This window comes from Amblyraja radiata, chromosome 21 (genome assembly GCF_010909765.2).
Source record: "Amblyraja radiata isolate CabotCenter1 chromosome 21, sAmbRad1.1.pri, whole genome shotgun sequence".
Classification (NCBI taxonomy): Eukaryota; Metazoa; Chordata; class Chondrichthyes; order Rajiformes; family Rajidae; genus Amblyraja; species Amblyraja radiata.
Genome location: NC_045976.1, coordinates 17946912 through 17965878, shown reverse-complemented (window position 1 = coordinate 17965878; position 18967 = coordinate 17946912). Strand labels below are relative to the sequence as shown.

Here is an 18967-nt window from a genome sequence, read left to right as displayed (position 1 = left end):
TAATTTTCAATGCATTTGAAGGAAATGGCTTCCAAACAATGTCCGCTGTCATATCCAGCAGCACATTTCAGCCAAAGTACTTTTGAAACAGTACCAGAAGAAAACGCAAAACCTAATTTGCATGCAACAAACAGCAATTGCGCTAAAATGTTTTAGATTTCCACCAACAGCTCCCGCCAATACCAATGGCACTAAAATGTTTTAGACACTTGCTTCAAGAATCAACCCATATCTGAATGCTAGGAGCAACTCCTCTGCTTTTCTCTGAACTAGTAATATGGAATGCTTTTATGCAGGGTGGAAGTACAGAAAGGGGCTTTGATTAATGTCTCATCCAATATGTAATCTCTCTGACAGTGCTGCATTCCAGTCAAAAAGGACTGGAATATCAGCCGAGATTTTGCTGCTCAAATCTCAGGTGGGTCTAATACCTGGCATCCTTTGACTCACTGGGCAGATTATTGTTTGCCACAGATACTAACTGATGAGTGGAAAGATCAGTTATAGCCACACCCTCTCACCAATGGATGCATAAACTCAATGTACTAATTGTCCTTGCTTCCTATCCTGGCCCCGTGGACCAGCTTTGCTATCGTTCATCCTTTGCTTAATGATAAACACAGATTTCTGGTTCAGTCAATTTTAAAATTTATACCATTGCTTTCAAACTCTCCCCATCTTCAGCTGAAACATTCAAATTTTTAAGCTTCTCCAAATCTGGCTTCCTACACATTCGCAGTTTTTTTATGTCAACCATTTGTGAGCTTGTATTTCTCTCTGGCTTGTGTTCTAAAGTTACCCTTCAAAAGTCTGCCTTTCCCCATTTTAAGGCTGAAACTCCTTAGCAATCCCATTGAACAATTTTTAGTTTTTGATTCCCAACATCTTTGTATCTCGGCATCAAATTTTGTTTGCTAAAGCCTTTGAAATACATACAGATATTTTACATGTCAGAGATTGTTGTTGTTGAGGTAGCTTTAGATTTTAGAGATACAGCGTGGGAACGGACCCTTCAGTCAACCGAGTCCGTGCCAACCAACAATCACCCATACACTAGTTCTATTCTACACTCTAGAGATAATTTACATAAGCCAATTAACCTACACATCTGTGGAATGTGGGAGATAACTGGAGCGCCCGGAGGAAACCCATGCATTCACAGGGAGAATGTACAAACTCCATATAGACTGCACCCATAGTCAGGATCAAACTCAGGTCTCTGGTGCTCTTGAGGCAGCAACTCTACTACTGTGTCACCCCTAAATCCCACTGCATTGCAGAGGTAATCCCACTGGAATGAGTTGTCGAGCTAAACCTGCCCAAAGCACTCAGATGTTTAATGCAGTATAAATAGTACTTCTGTTCTGGCCATCTGTGGGAATTGAGAAGCTTATTATCTTTTATCAGATTCTATTGAAAGGTCAGTTGTCTGAAATAGTGACTGGATCTTCCCACCAAATTTGCAGGACTCCCCACCCCTCTGAGTATTTCTAACATTTGAATTTTTTAATTTCAAATCTCTTGGATCTGTATTGCATTGCTTCTGTATTAAAAACATCACCCATCATAGAGACAGTGAGTTCCCGAATTACTGAAAGTTTTCATATATAAAGTTTGTCATTGTATTAAAATTGAATTGCACAATAATGGGAGTTCATACAAAAATGAATCAAAACAATCCAGTTATTTATACCAAAGGCAAATTAATTATTACTCCTCTTGGTCAAATCTCACAGAAAGTTTATGTTGTATAATGCAGATAACTGCAAGAGATTCATGTTTTTGTACGTGATGCACAAATTAAGTATTATCTTATTCCAAACTTTCTGCAGAATGGTGTTGGTGGCCTTGATTTTGGAATCAGTACCAACTAGCGTGTTAGCAAATGCTATCTTACTGACTGCTGTGGCAGGATTTGCAGTCAAAAGGGTTTGTGTTTTTGGAGTGGCAAAACAAAGCTACAACTTACTTTAAAAATTCATTTTATTTCTTTCAACTATGTCTCTGAAAAGGAACATACCATTTTGGAGAGCTGATCCACTTCTGCCAGAGCGTTAAGGATATCTGTATCAAAATCCATAGAATTCTGCCATGCGTTGTGTGCTAAAGTTACGAGTCCATCACAGCCTGGTCCTCCACACTTCCTAGTTTTGTCATCAGCTCGACAATTTGGACCTCCGCACTTTGCCTCATCACAAGGTACTCCCGCAGGACTCCCGCAAACCTGGACAAGCACACAAGTGTCGTTTAAACAAATTAGGTTTTGCACAACGCATTTTCCTTTAATCAAGAAAGGTTGGAGTGATTTAAAGGAAGATTTATAAAATTAGGATCGAGAGTGTAAATACTGTACCTTTTCACTTAATGGTGAAAGGTCCAGGCTCTCCAATTTATCCGCCAATTCTTCCAGGCTCTGTGAATGTTCCTTTTGCTGTTCCCCAAACTGACCCTCTCTCTCTGTAATCATTTCATCCACCTTTTCTCGAATGGTGGAAGATTCCAGCAGTGTATTGTCAGGATCGGTGGTGGAAGCATTAACTTTTTCCTCAGCCTCTACAGATTGCTTATAGTATTTCTGCACACTGTCCAAGGCGCCTATAATTGTAAAGATTAGAAAATACCAAATCATACTTTGTCTTTAGTACTATAAAAATGAATTCTGCAGAACAGAAAATATGGTCTACTGTTTATAAATGATATATCTAACCTTAATGATTTAGGACCATGGAAAATAAACTTTTTGCACTGGTAAAGTCAACTATAGCAGTGTGACCCAATATAGAAATCAACACCGTGAAACTGAAATACTTAGAACAAATTATGGCTTTTACATCGACAACATGGAGAATTGTTTAGATATAATAGTCATGGAATCTTACAGCATGGCAACAGGCCCTTTGGCCCAACTTACTCCCACTGGTCAACATGTCCCATGTACACTGGTCCCACCTGCCCGTGTTTGGCCCATATCCCTATAAACCTGTCCTATCCATGTACCTGTTTAAATATTTCATAAATGTTGTGATAGTACCTGTCTCAACTAACTGCCTCAACGATAGTACCTGCCTCAACAATAGCAGCCCGTTCCATACACACCCCACCGTTTGTGTGAAAAAGTTATGGCTCGGGTTCCTATTAAATTATCCCCCCCCACCTTAAAACTATGTCTTCTGGTTCTCGATTTCCTTACTGTGGGCAAGAAACTAGTCTCCTACTCTGGGCAAGAGACTGCTTCTACCCAATCTATTTGTCTCATGATTTTGTACTCATCCTCCTGTGCTCCAAGGAATAGGATCCTAACCTGCTCAACATCTCTCCATAGCTCAGGCCCTCGAGCCCTGTCAACATGCTCGTGAATCTTCTCTGCACCCTTTCCAGCTTGACAACATCTTTCCTATAAAATGGTGCCCAAAACTGAACACAATACTCTAAATGCAGCCTCAGCAATGCCTTATACAACTGCAACACGACCTAACTTCTATACTCAATGCTCTGATTGATGAAGACCAATGTACCAAAAGCCTTTTTGACCACCCTATCTACCTGTGATGCCACTTTCAATAAAATATGTATCTGTACTCCTAGATCCCTCTGATCTACAACACTCCCCAGAGCACTACCATTCACTGTTTAGGTTCTGCCCATGTCAGTGTTCCCAAACTACAACACCTCACATTTCTCTGTATTAAATTCCATCAACCATTTCTCAGCCCACTTGCCCAACTGATCAAGATCCTGCTGCAATTTTTAACAATATGTTTATAAAAGCAGTTACATTTTTGAAATAATCTGAATATCTAAACATTCTTTAGAATGTTGCAATGTGCTTGGCATTTCTAAATTATACTTGCACCATTTGAAATTCAGGGCAAACCAACCACAGATGTGCAGGGCAGGTTACTTTTCATTTGAAGTTATATTACAACTTCATTAAATAGAAATCTATACTTGCCGTGGATATCAGAGTTCTTAATGTATTCCAGTCGCTCTGCTAGCTCAGTTACAATAGCTTTCAAACCCTCAGTGTCACTCTGAAGATCATTTAGTTCTATGGCAGTCACATTATTTTGGTCTTCTGTTGCTGCAAGATCTGATTCTATTGAATTCACCTTTTTTGCAAGATCAGCTACTTTCTTCCTGAAATATCAAGAGTTTGAGAGCTTAGTACCATTATTTCATTTAAGAATGGCATTTGTGAAAGCCCTTAATTCAACACTTTTAACTGGTGTTCATAGGAATTTGAACACCCTTGTACATGACCATTCACAAAAAGAGAGAGGTATGGATGTTTAAGAAAGAACTGCAGATGCTGGAATAATCGAAGGAAGACAAAATGCTGGAGAACATCCGCGGGTGAGGCAGCATCTATGGAGAGAAGGAATTGGCGATGTTTCGGACCCGAAACGTCGCCAATTCCTTCTCTCCATAGATGCTGCCTCACCCGCGGTGTTTCGCCAGCATTTTTCGTCTACCAGAGGTACGGATGTGCTGGACAAACGGGCTGGGCTTGTTTTTGTGCTGCATGCCTATGGGTCTGAGCAACCGTCTAGGATGGTGAATTGTTCAGGGTATAAAAGAAAGTATTTTACAATTCCATTCAATTTCAACTATCTAGAACGAATCAGATTACCAGGGGTTGAAGGTTAGACTACATTTAAAAGAGTTGGGTTGGCTAGGTGGTGTAAAATACCCAATATTCTTCCTTTGACCTATTATTTTTTTCAACTCCGGGTGGAAATAACCCGAGGAACTTAAGAGATGTTCTGCGATTTTAAAGAAATCCTGGAGCAACTCCAAACATGAGCCTCGATTGTTAAACCGAGCCTAAAAATGTTTGTAGAGCATGAAAATTATTTTACAGCTGCGTTGCAGATGGTTTCTTTCAATAAACATTTCCAGATTGAACAAACATGCTGCCAGACCACTAGTAGAACAAGCTAAGACTAACATAATGAAACCAACAGAAAGAGGGCTGTGTATCAACCAAGATTTCGAAATAAAAAATGTTGGCTGGCTCATGTTTTGTTTAATCCAAGCGATTCCCAAGACAACCTTTAAATCATCTTCTCTTAGGAGCATACAGTACAAAAACAAATAGTACAATGGCCAGAAAAATAATCTCCATTACAGTTTTTTTAATGTACAATATAGTGATTTTAGAATAAATCCATGGGTGTTTGGATTCTTCAGTTAATTACATTTTAGTTTCACGTTAATTGATGCTAAATGGTCCCAAACATGTTCCTTCCTACTCATAGCAAACTTACTGACATTGGACCCACTCCACATTGTAGAGAAAAAAGTTCAAACAATAAATACACTATAGTATCAGGAAAAAACTTGTACAAGTCAACAACATCTCATTTGTACCTGCGAAAGACTGTGTTCAGGGAAAGGTGCACTGATAGGCTGGATCTTGCCAGTACAAAGAAGGTGGTGGTGTTAGATGTCTTGGTATGCACGAGTGGATAAACCCCCAGGACTAGATGAAGTCTACTCCAGTGTGCTATGAGAAGGGAGGAGATGACCCCCTTAGGTTGGCTCACATTGTCCCTTCATTTAAGAAAGGCAGCAGGAATAAGACAGGTAGAGCCTTGTGTCAGCAGTTAGGAAATTATTCAAGAAAACTCTAAAGGATAGGTTTTATATACATCAGTGGTAGTCAGCAAAACTTTGTGTGGGGAAACCACGCTTCACTAATTTTACTAAGAAGGCAGGACAGTAGATGTTGTCTATATGGACTTTAAGACATCTGGCAAGGTCTCACATGGTCAGCTACCCAGAACGTTAGGGTGCATGGCACCCAAGACCATCTGACTAATTACATCCAAATTAGGTTGAGCGATAGGACAGAGGATATTGGTGAAGAGATGTTTTTCTGATCGGAAGTCTAAAATGTGTACTACAGAGATTGGTGCTGGGACCTTTTTATTTGTGAATACTAATTACTTAAATGTACACATAGGAGAAATATATAGTAAGTTTAAGGATGACAAAAAAATTTGTGGAGTTGTCGATAGCAAGGAAGGTTGTCCATATTACAGCATCATATCGATTAACTGAAAAGTTGGGCAGAACATTAAAGATGGAATTTAATCCTAATAAGTGCAAGGTGGTGCATTTTGGAAAGTCAAATGGGGGGGGGGGCACGACATGCAGAGTAAATGGTAGGGCACTCGGGTGTATTGTTGAAAGGAAGGGACTTTGGGGTTTAAATCCATGGCTCCTAGAACGTGGTGATCCACGTAGATGGGAGATGAAGGCTGTATACAGGGCATGCTGTGTCAAGGGTTAGGCCACAGAATATGAGAATTGGGCCATCACATTGCAACTTTATGGTTTGGCAATTCCTAGAATATTCTGTGCAGTTCTTGTCACTGCGTTAGAAGAATGCAGTTGCTCTTAGAGTGCAGAGAAAATTCTTCAAGATGTTGCCAGGGTTGGAGAAAGTTATGGGGCGAGATTGAATAGGCCAGGTACATTTCCCTGGTGTGATGGAGGCTGAGGAGTGATCTGATAGAGGTAGATAGAAATACTAGAGGCGAGACAAATAAGGTAGCTAGACAAATATTTTTTCCATTGTAGACGTATCTAAAACAAGACAAGAAGGAGGAGTTTTAGAGGTTTTGAAGGGATTGATATTCTGGAATGCACTACCAGAGGTGATGCTGGAATCAGATATAATCACTACATTCAACAGGCATTTAGACGGGTCCTGGTAAGCATAAGATACACCACATAGGGCAGAAGGGTCAATTTCAAATGGATAGAAGGGCCAATTTCATTACTGTCCAACTCAAACTCTAAAATAGAAACTACACTTCATTGATTATGGGGCTTTGGGAAATTTTGAAATGGATGCAAAAGTCTATATTAATATAATTCCTGTTTTCTCTTTCTTTTCAGGTACGGCCAATGTTTCATTCAATGACAACCCGTACTGTCTCTGCAGTTTTCTTCATGCATACATAGAATGGTGAGAACGTTGGCATGAACTGAGCCTACTTACTTGGCTTCTTCCAAAAGATCTTCAATATTGTCAAGTGGTTGTGTTGCAGGATTTGCAGCGAGCAGAGATTGTATCTCATTAATCTTTTCCTGCACGGCATTAACAGTTTCTTGGTAAGGACCAATAACTCCATTGGCTTTGACTGTATCAGCTTGCTCTACAAGTTGTCTACTTTGAGTGGTCAGCTCGTCAATTATTTTATCCCAGAGATTGAAGCATGCGTGGCATTGTTCACAATGAGGGAATGTTCCAAAGTAGCCTCGGGCACATCTATCACACCGTTCACCTGCAATTCCTTTTCGACAGACACAGCGTCCATTTGTCTGGTTACATTGCTGTGTCTCGATGCCAAGTTCGTTGCAGTCACATTCTTAAAGTAAAACAAAATTGAACAAGCACATTCATTTCATGAAAAATAAAACACAATTTTTTGATGCACTTTCCATATGGTAAAACTGAAGGGATTGGTCCAAACATCTGATGTACAAGAACAAACGTTTTTTGTCCACACCGCCTCCTCCTGGCTCGAACATCTTTTACTGTTTGGCACCCACATTGTGGCAACAGATCTCAAATCTTATAATATAAATAGCTCAGAGGTCCTTGCATAACTGGGAGTCAAGATGACAATTGTTTTCTAGGCAAATAAATTTTCTTTGAAAGCCTTGGAAGAGCAAGACTCCATACTTAGTGGAAGGCCCCAGTACTGGCAAACTGGCAGCGCCAGTAACACAAGAACAATACGAGAGGACGCCCAGCTTTCACAGAAGGTATATCAATGCTAATCACATGATTTGAATGCAAGTGGGATTAAAGTCAAACAACAAAGCAAAATTAAATTACAGAATTTTGCTTTCCTTTTCTTGAAAAGATCATTTACAGATTTAGTTTAGTCATGTCCCACCCAACCACCCAAAGCTTTGATGTTCTAAAAGCAATGTGTATTATTGGCAGCATTATATCCACATATTGACTTCATTAGGGTGATGTTTCTTCATTCAATGCCGTGACATCTTGCATCCCTTCTTCCAGTCCTGGCTGGATCAACTTCTGAGATGCACTCAGTCACAAGATTAAATGTATTTTCTTGTATCTTTCTGGAAAATATTGAGATTAGAGTTATCTTATCTCCCATTTTCACAAGATACCCTTTGCATATTTCAGCCAACATTCCAACATTCTTTTTCCAAGAGTCAGATTTCCTTGAATGCTTCTACGAACAGCAGCTATCATGCAGTTTGATTTTTTTTCTGTTCACAATACTGAATGGCCATTTCCACTCATGCAGTCTTCGCCAGCAATCCTTACAGGCAGGCCACTCATCTACTCTCTGCCAATAAGCAAATCCATTTTCTCCCAATATATCTACTATCTTCGCCAACTCCATTGCTGTTGTGCATTCTCTGCTTTTTGCAATGCATCTGAAGTTGAAAATTATTTCAACACTTCTGCATTTCGATTATGTAATCACATTGAGGTAAAAGACTGGGGCCATCATTGCATAATTGTCAGATTTAGAACCACAAATCACTAATAAAATGTTTGTGATGTCTGAACAAAATAAAAGGTTTATCCAATAGAAATGTATAAATTGTTTCTCTACAGAGGCAATGCTCTACTCTAAATTCAAGATTGCAATCCAATGGCAAAGATCTATACTTTGTCTGAAGAAGAGTCTTGACCCAAAACATCACCCACTCCTTCTCTCCAGAGATGCTGCCTGTCCCACTGAGTTACTCCAGCTTTTTGTGTCTATCTTCGATACTATAAACTAACTGGTCCATTGTAGATTGAGAGATCTTTAGTGATTAGCTCACATCTGTAAGGCATTTAGTAAAAACTCAAACAAGCATCATCTCACAAAATACAATGTCCTAATTATTTGTGATTGAAAGGCTCATGGATTCTCGTGGATAACAAATAGAAATGTGAGTAACCACCAAGGCATTTGGCAAGTACATACAAAAAACAAGTGTCATGGATGCAACAAGCTTCAATTTCAGCTTGTGTGCAAAGTTTCCAATGATTCCGGTCCTAGCCACCCACCTGACGCACTCTGGGCTCTAACCCTGGCCCCTACCATATGCATGACCTGACCCCCCTCAATCCAAATCACCCCCAGCCCCCACATGTTCCCAAACTCAATAAGTGAATCCACATGTGGTAAACGAGCAGATGAGAATTGTGTGCATTGCAGAGTTCTTATCCACTTTCAACTGCACATAAGCACATGCCTGATATAGTCCATCTCCTTTTAACTCTGCACACATCACAGTATCAACACGCATTGGATGCACTTCCCCAGCAGCCTGGTATAAGGTCATCTTGCAATCAGACATCTCCAACAGTTTTGTTCACTTTAGACACAACCAATGCTCAATCACTTGGGTTCAATCTTCACCAGAACTTAACTTTATTTTAATTTATCCAACTCTTCCTTCACCTGGCTGTTGATGCACATGGACCAGGTAAAGGCTTGTAATGTGTAGGAAGGAACTGTAGATGCTGGTTTACACTAAAGATACACATAAAACACTGGAGTAACTCAGTGGGACAGGCAGCATCTCTGTTTCTGAAGTCTGAAGAAGGGTCTTGACCCAAAACGTCACCCATCCCTTCTTTCCAGAAAGGCTTGTAATGTTTGCTTTTGCATCCGATTTGATGTGTTTGATATGAACAGGTACTGAGAATTTTAATACTCAGGTACTATGGAACCTTTCTGTATACTTTCCTAATAGTATGCCAAAGTACAAGTTTGAAACATTCATGCTAAATGCAGTATAGCTTCAATTTCCCTCGAGATTGTTTACCTAATATTAGTCTTAATATAAACAATCACAACCATTGGTAGTTCTCTTTGCCCACTGTGACTCACTAAACTTCTGGTCTAAGTCTTCTTCTTCATCTTCTTCTTCTTCGTGTCCATCTTGTTACAAATGTTGAGCTCGCTGTCATCGTCTGTCCTGAAAAGGACGCAAGCTTCCGGCGACAATCAGTGGAAGCCATCACTTGTCGTAATAGATGATGGTGGTACAAAACGTCATAAATATCTTTTGAAATTTGTTCTATTCTTCATATATTAATTTGGCCACACTTTTTGTTATCAACGCTTGCCCATAATTGATTGATCTCCTGCCCCACAAATACTCAAGATTATGTATTGACCAGTGGACCCTGATTTAGTCTTGAAGTCAATCTATTTTCTGCAATTGTAATTCTCCTTTGTTCTAATGAACCATATAGTACAGAATTCCTGAAGTCCCAACCAAAAATGTCACCTATCCATTTTCTCTAGAGATGATGCCTGACCCACTGAGTTACTACAGCACTTTGTCTTTGTTTGTGTTAAGCCAGCATCTGCAGTTTCCTTCCTCTGAATGAAGACTTTCCTCTGAAAAAAGTTAATTACAATTCCTAGAATAACTACAGCAGCTTTGGATTTGTTTGCCAAGGATACATGCCCTTTTCCTGAAAGCAAAAACATTTTTCCGATGTAGCTCAACATGATAGCTTCTTCATAACAGCAACAGCATAAAAGCCATTCCTACCCATTTGGTTCAGATTGCTCTTAAATGCAAGTCTGTGCACTTCTCTATAAATGTAAACTGTCTGGCACCATTTCCTGCCATCTCCAGAGAGATTGTAATTTTTCCAAACATAGATGAAAAGTGAGAACAGCTACTTTTGATTAAAGCAGGAACTGGTCATAACAATGTTATAACAGGACTTTCAATATAATATAGAAATTCTCACCAATTTCTGATTCCTAATCCTAAATTTGGAGATCTGTACAATTTAAAGTTTAGACTGTGACAACCTTTGAACTAAAGCACTAGACATTTTTCTGTGGCAATAACCATGTTGAGACAACACTTTTCAGAAACCATTCAATTAAAGTCTCATTTTTGCACTCCCATATAACAATATTCTGTGCAGGCAGGCTCACAATTTCTATCAACTTTCACTGTTATTTGATCTAAAAAACACAACATTTCCACACATTCTAGTAAGAGAAAGTCTCGGACTGACAACATACACCAATGTGTACATGATTCCGTTAAACTAATCTCCTCTGCCTGCACGTGATCAATATTCCTCCATATCCCTGTGCCCATCTAAAAGCCTCTTAAACATCAGTATAACATTTGCTTCCAGCAAATTCTAAGCACCCACCACACTGTAAAAAAAACTTGCTCTGTACATCTTGAAACTTTCCCCCTCTGACCTTAAAGCTATGCCCCCTGGTCTTAGGCATTTCCACCCTGTCTACCCCATGTATATCTCCCAATTTTACATATTTCTGTCAGGTCTCCCCTCAACCTCCGACACTCTTAACAAAAAACAATCCAAGTTTGACATCCGCTCCTTATAGCCAATACCCGCAAATCCAGCCAGCATTCTGGTAAATATTTTCTGCATACTCTCCAAAACCACCACATTCCTCTTGTAATTGGTACATTTGAGACTCAAAATGTCATGAAAAATTCTCATATTTTTTATTCTGAACTCCTTAGACCATACTGTGAGAATTGAGTGCTTCAACATTTATGCAATAAGGCTCAACAATCTGCAAAAACTTGGACTTTGTAAACAGCAAACAAATTGCATTCGCTAGTAAACTATAAATGCCGGCATCAAAATGCTTCAGATCTTGTTTTCCTAATAAAAACCGACTAGTGCTAATTATAAGTACACTGGCATCCATTAACAATGATTAAAACAGACAGACTCACCATTAAAACAGAAGAATCTTCAGACAGCAATCCAGAAAGTTAAGAGTATAAATTTCAATTGACTTCATTTTACTGAAATCAGATTTTAAAAAATGAAATACAGCCTTTGTCTTATTTATCCATCATGGAATTTCAATTGGATTACACAGCTCAACTCTGAATGTTCATATTTCTTCCCTTCGAACCATTGAATTTTGCACAATAACAGTTACTGCCTTAATACGGATACATCCACCAATAATTCTACCACTATGAACAAGAATATATTATTTCTCCTCCTGGACTTTCCCTGTGGGTCAGAGATGACTTGTATCCATTCAGTTCTTTTGTCTACCCGCCACGACAACCCCCCACAAAAATCCTCAGCCAAACCGCAAATATTTACACCAATTCAATAATTTGCTTGAATTTCCTATAAGGCTATTATTTGAAATAAATGCATCATTATTTTTGAAACTTGCTATGAAATATTCCATAAACGCTTGAAAAAAAAGAACACTTTCTGGGCAGTGCATGGGGTTTTGAAAGATGAAGGGATGAAAGAAAAAGCAAAAGAACCAAATGTGTAGGAAGGAACTGCAGATGCTGGTTCAAACCAAAGATGGACACAAAATGCTGGAGTAACTCAGTGGGACAGGCAGCATCTCTGGATAGAAGGAATGGGTGACGTTTTGGGTCGAGCAACATAATCAAGTTATGTTTCCCCGAATTATGAATTACTGCTGACCAGTTCAATCACATACAAGATAGTTGTATAAAGAAAGTAGTATGGCTGTTTGGAAAAAGTCCTCAAATCTAATTTAAAAAGTTGTTTGATGTGAATCAGTCAGTTGATCTAGAAATGAGCCGCAGTGGATGCAACTAAAACAGGAAATTACTGACCTCAAAAGACAGATGTTTTAACAATGGAAAGCAATCCGATAAACAAAGGAAGAAATACAGTCTGGAAGTTCACACAGTTAACCAAATTTACACAGATCATTATCATCATGTTGTGACATTGTGTTTGATAGAACAGACCCTCGGAGTTCAACAGATCAAAGGTAGCTGCAGGATATCACATCTGACTGTGACAGGCCATCAATTTAACAAACTTTATGAAAGCTCCTACACACAGAGCCTTTTTAAGTGCTCATGCTATGATATGAAGTGGAACCTGATATTACATAGTACATTAACTACCAGTTATCAAACTTGCTCACTCCTTGAGAATGAGTTGCAATCAATGATGCTTTAGCAAAACTGATTGGTGCTCCAAAGTAGGCAATACATATAATGTCAAAATATTAAAGAGGTGATAAAAATTACAAATATAGTTTAATTATAAAATATTAAGCAACATTATTTCCAAAATATAGCCAACATTAATTATACATTGAAAGTTTTTTTGCTAGTTAAACATTCATTGACAGAGTTAAACTACTGTTGCTTATTAACTTCTACAACAGATACTGACGATAGTTTACTTTCAAAATTGTGACATGTTTGAGTGCAAACTTCAAGGTAGTTTGAAAGCCAGATATTCAATGTTTGGCCATAGAATAATTTTTCATCGGTAACGGCATTCAGAGATATATTACAATATATGGATGGTTTGAGAAAGTAAATACGTTTACCCAAAGACTTTAACTTGTAAACCTCAGTGACCCAAATAAATAAATAACCCAGTCAAGAAATTGCTTATTACTAATTCTTCAGCAACATCGTCATGCATCTCCTCTTTCAGTGATCCTTCCAGTGATGTGATCAAAACCATGCACCCGGAACTATACATATGGTTTAAATTTTACACTTTCAGCATTATCTGCTTACTCTAATATTCCATGCCAGAATCTATATATGCATGTGTCTCATTATAAATTTTAAGTTTATCTGTCAATCTACACCGGTTTTGCTATCTTCAGGAGTCTATGAACCTGCACTTTAAGAGTTCTGGTCCTCTACATATTCAGCACCCTCGTATTTTATCATGCATTCCTTTGCCTTGTCTGTCATTCCACAAAATGCAATAACTAATTTCTTCAAATTGAATTTCATTTAACACTTTCATATCCACCTAACATTCCCCTGAATTCTAAAGTACCCAAACAGTTCGCTCCCGTAATTATAATTTCTAAAACAGTACTGTCATAAACCAGAAATGCTAGATGGCGTTTGGCCCCATGTCAGTATAAAATAGTAGCAGTATCTTTAATTTTCAATTGAATATTTCACTATTTCTGCGATTGAAACGTAAATATGTAAGGTTGTTCATAGCCGGGGGGGGGGGGGGGGGGGGGGGGGGTGGGGGGGGGGAAGAGTTTATTAAGCAGTTCAGTTCCCTGCTCAAAAGTCACAAGATTCAACAAGTTTGAGACCAAATACTGCAGCCATTAGTTGCACATGATGATCGCATGATTCTGCAGTGTAACACAGTCCAGCTGTGTTTCTGTCACGGATAAAAGACATCTCCACCTTAAAAGTACAGTTTGCCCATTAATCCACTTTACGAGCAATTTTCACTTTTGTCAATGATTACATGAATTTAACAACCCATGAACCATCACCTTTCTCTTTAACAGTTATTGTTCAATTCCATTTCTAGATTTAGAAGTTGCTATAGTTCTTCTGAGGCAGTCTCTTGGGATTAAGGACAATTTACTACCGCTCTGATTCTGTAGCTTCCGAGTTGGCTATCGAGACCAATGTGGCTACTGCAGATACTTCCAGAGATGAAGCAGGTGAGTGGGTGGTTTGAGAGTTGCTGCCAACATAGGCAGGGCTTGTGTGTGTTTGACACATGGACTCGGGGTTCTAAATATTATGCTCTCCACTTTGTGTGACCATTTCTAAGATCAGTGTGGATACTTCATTTTTCAAAGAGCCAAATACATCTCTCTCTCTCTCTCTCTCTCTATCTATCTATACCCATGGCTAATGCCAGACACAGCTCCAAGCCAATTTATAAATTTACAGACAATACCAACATAGTTGTAGGAATAATGGGTAATGATTAGGCAGAATACAGGAGGAGCATTTATAATCTTATTCAATTATGCTCCCAACATTAGCAGAACAAAGGAGATAATTATTTACTTCGGGAAGGGAAAACTGAGGATCCATGAACCAGTCTTCATCAAGGGGACGATGGTGGAGAGTCAACAGCTTCAAGTTCCTGGGTATACATACCTCTGAAGATCTGTCCTGGGCATAGCACATTGACGAATTGATAAATAAATCTCATCAATGACTCAATTTCCATAGAAGATTGAGGAGATTTGGTATGTTAAGGAATACGCCATTGAACTTTGACAGATCTACAACACACTGGCTGGTTGCATTATTGCCTGGTTTGGGAACTTGAATGCCCAGGAATGAAGGCGGCTTCAGAAAATGGTAGATATTGTCTACTCCATCATGGGTACTGATCTCCCCACCATCAAAGCCACCTCAAAGACTACAAAAGCAGGCAGGTGACGTTGCCACAACAAGGCAACTATAAGGATAGACCCGTATCACCCTGGCCATGCTCTCATCTTGCCAATAACATCAGGGAAAAGATACAGAAGCCTGAAGACTATAATCTCCAGTTTCAAAAACAGCTTCTTTCCAGCAAACATCTGGCTCGTGAACATAGACAACACTAACCACAATCTTACCTCAGCAACTATGATCTACTATAGACTTTGTTTTGCTTGCATTGCAGACTTACATTTTGCACTATTATGGGCCAATTACCTAGCAGTACTGATTATTAATTTATTATAGATATTTGAATATTGTGTTTTCACATTAATGAAACTCTAAAGCTGCATCAAGTCAGAATTTTATTGTTCTATTACCGGTACTTAAGCACTTAAATATGATTCTTGACATCCTTAAATCTTTTCAGCTATCTGCTTGGTAATTTATTTCCAAAGCAGAGAATGGTATCAGGTTTGGGACTCTCATGCTAGGCATGTGAATGAGATAGCTGTCCAAAGTCCTCAAGTGTAATGAGAGCTTCTGTGCTGGGGATCTAAAATGAGAATGCTGGGAAAACCTAGGTGGTCAGGCTGCAGCTATGGGAAGAGAAATGGATAAGCATTTCAGATTTTGAGACCTTTGTCAGAGCTCACGAGGATTCTATGACCTGTAATATTGTATTTCTGTCTCTTCCCACAGATACAGACCAGCCTGTTCTTATCTCAGATTTTGATTTTTTTGTCTTAGATTTCTAGCATCTGCAACATTTTGATATTCAATGCTGTGGTTGTTGACATTGGAAAGGAGAACAATGCTGGCTTGTCCATTCCTCAAATTTATAAACTGCATTGGTGCCCACTCTATGTAGCCCAGCTCTCACACCAAAATATTGCAGGAATCTCCACTGACTGGTACACCACACATTTTGCCCCAGGTCCAAGATCTTGATGTTCAAATCCAGCTTTCTTTAAGTAATCAAAGGCTTGGCTGACACTTGGAGTTACCAGTAAATTTCATTTCCAAGATTATCAGAACCTTTATTGGTGAGCAACAAAAGGTCATGGGCACTGGTTGTTGTTTCGTTTTCCTTGGAGATGGTATGTGGTGAAGATCATGCCGACTGTTTCACTGGATGGACGTAATATTTACACGGGGAAAAGATAATTGTGGAAGACCTATACTTGGCACCATTTGAAGTTGAATAGCAGGCAGCAGAGACCACCACTTCCTTGTTCTCATTTTGTCGTTACCAGCTTAGGCTAGCCTTCCTTCTTGGAAATTATTATGATCCCAGCAACTGAGCTCCAGGCATATCATCCTCCTCCAATGTGGAAAATGAGATTGTGGTTTTGTTTATGAAGCTCTTCATTTCTGCTTCAGTGTAGCAACCAATGAACTGATGGAATTAACCATTTGGTATATTTGCTGATATGAATGATATCAACTCATTCACAAAAAATTATTGCATTTAAATAAAACATATCAATTTACTGCAAATTCATTTTCTCCAATATCATTGACTTAAAATTCCATTCTATGTTAAACAAGGCAGCATCATTGCCCCGATACATTCCACAAACTTTCCAAATTAGCATCATGGTCTAGTTCTACAGTGTGTACATTATGCATGGACTTAATACTTCTTATGTCTTGAAACAGAATCTCACTTTGCGAATTTCAACAGGAAATCCCACAACAACTTTAGTCCAAGCAGTGGACTGAAAAAATAGTTAATTTTAAAGCCTTATTAAAAAGTTTAAAGTTGAACATCGAGTTCTACAACTAATTCTCTACAAATCAAGTTGCAATTCATGCTATTTTTTTAAATTAAACTTTATGAACTTGTAATGCACCATCCCAACTTCATGTACAAAAAAAATCAAAATATTAATGTAGTTTGATTGCACGTGATAAAATGTACTATTCAGAAAGACACTAATGGTTAGTTAATGGTATAAAAAAGTGACAAAATTTATTATGCAGCACATAATGTTAATTAATTTAGTGGTGGCAAAGGAAACCCGCATATTAATATAGTTTAAAATTCATACATTTGAAAAAAAGGAATGCAAATTATAAACAGGAAGTGTCTATGTGTGCAGTCAATTCATAATCTGGATCTTAATGTCTCGTTTCCTTTCCCAAAGGACCTCCCCTGCAGTACAAAGTCATTATATATTGCTAATGCTCTGGCCACTGTGCTGACTCTGCTGGAGTTCACCATAAAACCCAACGGTCCCAACGTATACTTTCCAGCAGGAAATTGCAGAACAGCGATTAGCAATAGGAATGCAGGCAGATGTTTATGAAGCTTAAACATATCAAGTTAAACTATGCATCCCACTCAGTGGATTTCAACTTTGGCAACAGCATATATTCAGTATCATTTGTTCCATGGTATGACCCCCATGAACCTGCACAGATGGGATGCAGTTACCAGTTTCCGTCCACATATTTTAACCATTTGTGATCAAATTATCTCTCGACTGTCCTCCAGGATCAAGGACAGTCCGTTTCACTCCAGTTCAATGGGTTCCCGGGCGATTGATAAGACCAGCATGGGACTGGAAACTGCCTTCAATAAGGTAGGTTATCTATAATAGAGTGGATAGTTTATCGAAGGTGGTGCACCACTTCTTCAGCCTTTATGATGCACGATTCAAATGAATGAACATCAATGTTATCCCAAACATTCCCCCTCCAAGGGCCAGAGATTATCACGTCAGTGAGGATATTATATTTGTTCAAGGCTTTGAGAACATCCTGTCCAACTAGTAATCTGTGTTTTGGGAATCTGGCATGGAAATGAAATGGCCTGTTCACTGGAGCCAACTGTCTGAAGAAGGGTTTCGGCCCGAAACGTCGCCCATTTCCTTCGCTCCATAGATGCTGCTGCACCCGCTGAGTTTCTCCAGCATTTTTGTGTACCTTGTATGAAACAATGTTTTGATTATTCTTCCAGTGCACAACAGCAGTAGAAGTATCACTCTTGCGATTTGAGAGGCACTTGCGATTTGAGAGGCACTTGTTGTCCATGATTCAGAAGTGTTTAGGAAGATTTCATTTTGTTCCATGGGTTTTGTGCTGAAGCCTTTACTCTCTGGGTTAATTTATTAGTGTATTTAAACAATCCCTTTTGCTTATCGTTAACACTGATCCTCAATCACCCATTTTACAGTAATCCTACATTATTGCTTCTTTAAATTTCCCCGCATTCTCTTCAGGTCCTTTCAGATTCCACCACTCAAACTTGTGGCAATTTACTGGCCAATTAATCCACCAACCAATCTTTGGGATTTAAGGAAACCAAAGCACCTGGAGGAAACCAACAGTGTCACAGGGAGAATCTATAAACTACACACAGACAGACTCCTCTCAAGACCAGAATGAAAGAACATAAATATAAGACAAGCACAAATAAATGCATTAATGCTACACGAAGAGCATTCTTTGTGCTTGAAATGATTAGAACATGAAACTCATGACAGTGAAATGACAGTACGAACATTAAACAAATTTCCTTAACAAAAGATGTTTTGATACAGTTGATAGCTAAATGCTGATAAATGCTGATGTAGGGTCAGGAGGGATAGTTAATGTCTACTGGAGCATGGTGATTCATGACATTCATAAATAGAGGATTACAGGGTAAAAATGTCCATTTACTTAAAGTTACGTTCTTAATCCTTTGGTATTTTGAAAGGTATAATAAACCCATTATTTAAATTATCATTCATAAATTTTCAAAGACCACCACAGAAAGCAGTCAGATTCACTCCAC

At 38.8% G+C, this 18967-nt stretch overlaps 1 protein-coding gene across 1 annotated transcript in view; it reads right to left on the bottom strand.

Moving 5' to 3' along the window:
- lamb1 (laminin subunit beta 1) overlaps positions 1 to 18967 on the bottom strand; it is an 84487-nt gene that overhangs the window by 22403 nt on the left and 43117 nt on the right. The window contains exons 24-27 of the mRNA XM_033039669.1: positions 7010 to 7379; positions 3953 to 4137; positions 2354 to 2595; positions 2021 to 2224 (exon numbers count right to left, since the gene is read on the bottom strand). Coding sequence (XP_032895560.1) covers positions 2021 to 2224; positions 2354 to 2595; positions 3953 to 4137; positions 7010 to 7379 — 1001 coding nt within the window. The remainder of the gene's footprint in view (positions 1 to 2020; positions 2225 to 2353; positions 2596 to 3952; positions 4138 to 7009; positions 7380 to 18967) is intronic.